This window comes from Mesitornis unicolor, unplaced genomic scaffold, assembly GCF_000695765.1.
Source record: "Mesitornis unicolor isolate BGI_N332 unplaced genomic scaffold, ASM69576v1 scaffold9364, whole genome shotgun sequence".
NCBI classification, from domain to species: domain Eukaryota; kingdom Metazoa; phylum Chordata; class Aves; order Mesitornithiformes; family Mesitornithidae; genus Mesitornis; species Mesitornis unicolor.
This window is the reverse complement of record NW_010179392.1, coordinates 33,892-36,054: the sequence shown is the minus strand read 5'-3', so window position 1 is coordinate 36,054 and position 2,163 is coordinate 33,892. Positions and strand designations below refer to the sequence as shown.

The 2,163-nt window shown below is 39.1% G+C and overlaps 1 protein-coding gene across 2 annotated transcripts in view; it reads left to right on the top strand.

Moving 5' to 3' along the window:
* Positions 1–294: 294 nt before the first annotated feature.
* PIGF (phosphatidylinositol glycan anchor biosynthesis, class F) overlaps positions 295–2,163 on the top strand; it is a 19,874-nt gene continuing 18,005 nt past the window's right edge. For both annotated transcript variants that reach the window (XM_010182744.1, XM_010182743.1), the window contains exons 1-2: positions 295–522; positions 2,050–2,141. In XM_010182744.1, the coding sequence (XP_010181046.1) occupies positions 295–522; positions 2,050–2,141 (320 nt within the window). The remainder of the gene's footprint in view (positions 523–2,049; positions 2,142–2,163) is intronic.

Here is a 2,163-nt window from a genome sequence, read left to right as displayed (position 1 = left end):
AGGTTCCCTATGGCTGGAAGTGCCCTCGGTGCGGGGGAAGGGCTGTCTGCTCGGTGCGAGCGCTCAGCTCACAGCGCAGTGCTGCGGTGTCTGTGGGGTTGAGGTTGGTTTTTAAACAAATTGTATTCCTCTGCCCCAAAATGATCACTTTCACCCCTAAACCGAGTTTGGAGCTCTGTCTTGTGTATTGCGGATGGGGGAAAAAAAAATCTCATCCCCTGCGGTGCTTGGGGTGCGTTTCGGTAACGGGTTGCGACTTGCTCTGTTGCAGGTGGCCGGTTCACGGGGAACACGATGAAAGAAGCAGAAATCAGGAGGCTCTTAGCTGCCAACCTCCTCCGTGTTTTTGCAGTTATCCTGACAGTGGTTTTCCCCCCTTTCTTCTGGGACGGGTTCACAGTTTTGGGAACGCACCTCGCATGGCTGTGTATTTGTTCTGGTTGTGTTAGTACCCTTAATATAATCTTGTACTTAGTATTTAAACCAAATCTGACTCCTAAGAGAAGTTCATTTGCTCAGAAGGTAAGACTTTTATTCTTAAATTGCTACCAGACAATACAGAGGGGAAGCAAATTACACTGAAACAATCAAATGAGAAAGAAATAAAGAAGGAAGGAAGACCACAATTTTTGGTGAATTCTTGTTTTCCATGAATGAGCTGAGTATAGCACCTTTTGAAATAAAATCTCCACTATTTTTGTGATGTTAAACTTTTTCTGTCTGTGAAATAACTTGTTCAGGTGAGCGATTCTGTGCGTTTTTCTTGTCAATGTATTATTTGTAATCGCAGCCGTTGGTCTTCCAACAATTTGTGTGGTGGCAAAAATTGGCAAAGTTGAATGGGTGCAGAACTCATTTCATAGTCCAGGCCTGACCTTCAGTGGTATGGAAAAGCACTTTTCTCATCTGCAGTTAAAAGTTTCTAATAACTGCAGGGGAAGAGAAATAGTTTTTAGAATTTGAGGCATAAAAGAGAGACTAGCTCATTACAACTTAAACAGAGCTGGTAAATTTTGTAGCGGGAGCACTGAATCCCACCGATTTGAACAGAGCGAATTTGGAGCAGCACACATGTTCAGGAGTGGGGGGATACACCGGCAGTCTGAGGTCAGCTGGGTAGTCTTGCTCTCCCAAAGTGCCGAGTCGGACAAGATTTAGTGCTCTGATGTGGTGATTCTGAACATTTTAGCAAGCATCCCCGAAAGCGTCTTTGTATGCAAAGCTTCTGTCCAGTTGTGTTGACCAAGGGGGACGTGAAATACACAAATTCATTATGGAAAACAAGTATTTTAACCATCTGTGATTTAAAAAGGAAGCAGGCTTTGTGTTGTGAGCTTTCGTCCCAAGCTAGTGTAAGGAGTAAATGCCATAAAAATTGTTCAAGTGAAGTTCTAGATTTCCACTGGTAACCTGATCAGAACAGATCTAACCAGAACTGTTTATCAAGTGCTTCAGTATGATACAGTGAGTACCCAGAAACTTGTGTAAAGTCATAGAAAACTACATGTGTTTTACAGAGTTATAGAAAGTTGTGGACATTTCTCAACTGGATTTAGAATTTAAGTTGCCAAGTTCAAAATGTAGTGGTTTAATTTTCACATAATTTTAAGTATGACATTTGATTCTGAATGTCTTTTTTTCATATTGTGTATTTTGTTGCTTTTAAACAGTGTTTCACTTTCTGTGAAAGATGCCTTTTAATGAATGGACGTAACACTCAAGATGTAAAACAGAAATGTAAAAATATCCAATAAAATTATCTCTGTTTATCTTGTCATTTCCAATTACATTTTTGGTATGTTTGCCTTGTTATAGTAGGCTGCATGAAAAAAATGTAAATGGAGTGTGATCAATTTAAATTAATTATTTAAAGTATTAAATATAGGAAAACTGTTTTGAAATATGCCATGCTATTATCATACTGTGCTGTGGCTGAAATGAATGAAATGGGTAGAGTACAATGCTAGTGATAAGATAAAAGCTATGTACATTACTTATGTTCTCTTGTCTTTTGAAACATGATTCTGATCTTTTATTGCTCTTTTTTAGATATCCAGATTTCTAAAATGCTGTATATACTTTTTCATGTCTTGCATACTGTTTCATGCGATTATTGTTCTTTATGGAGCACCTCTCATAGAGTAAGTCAGAAGACCCTATCTT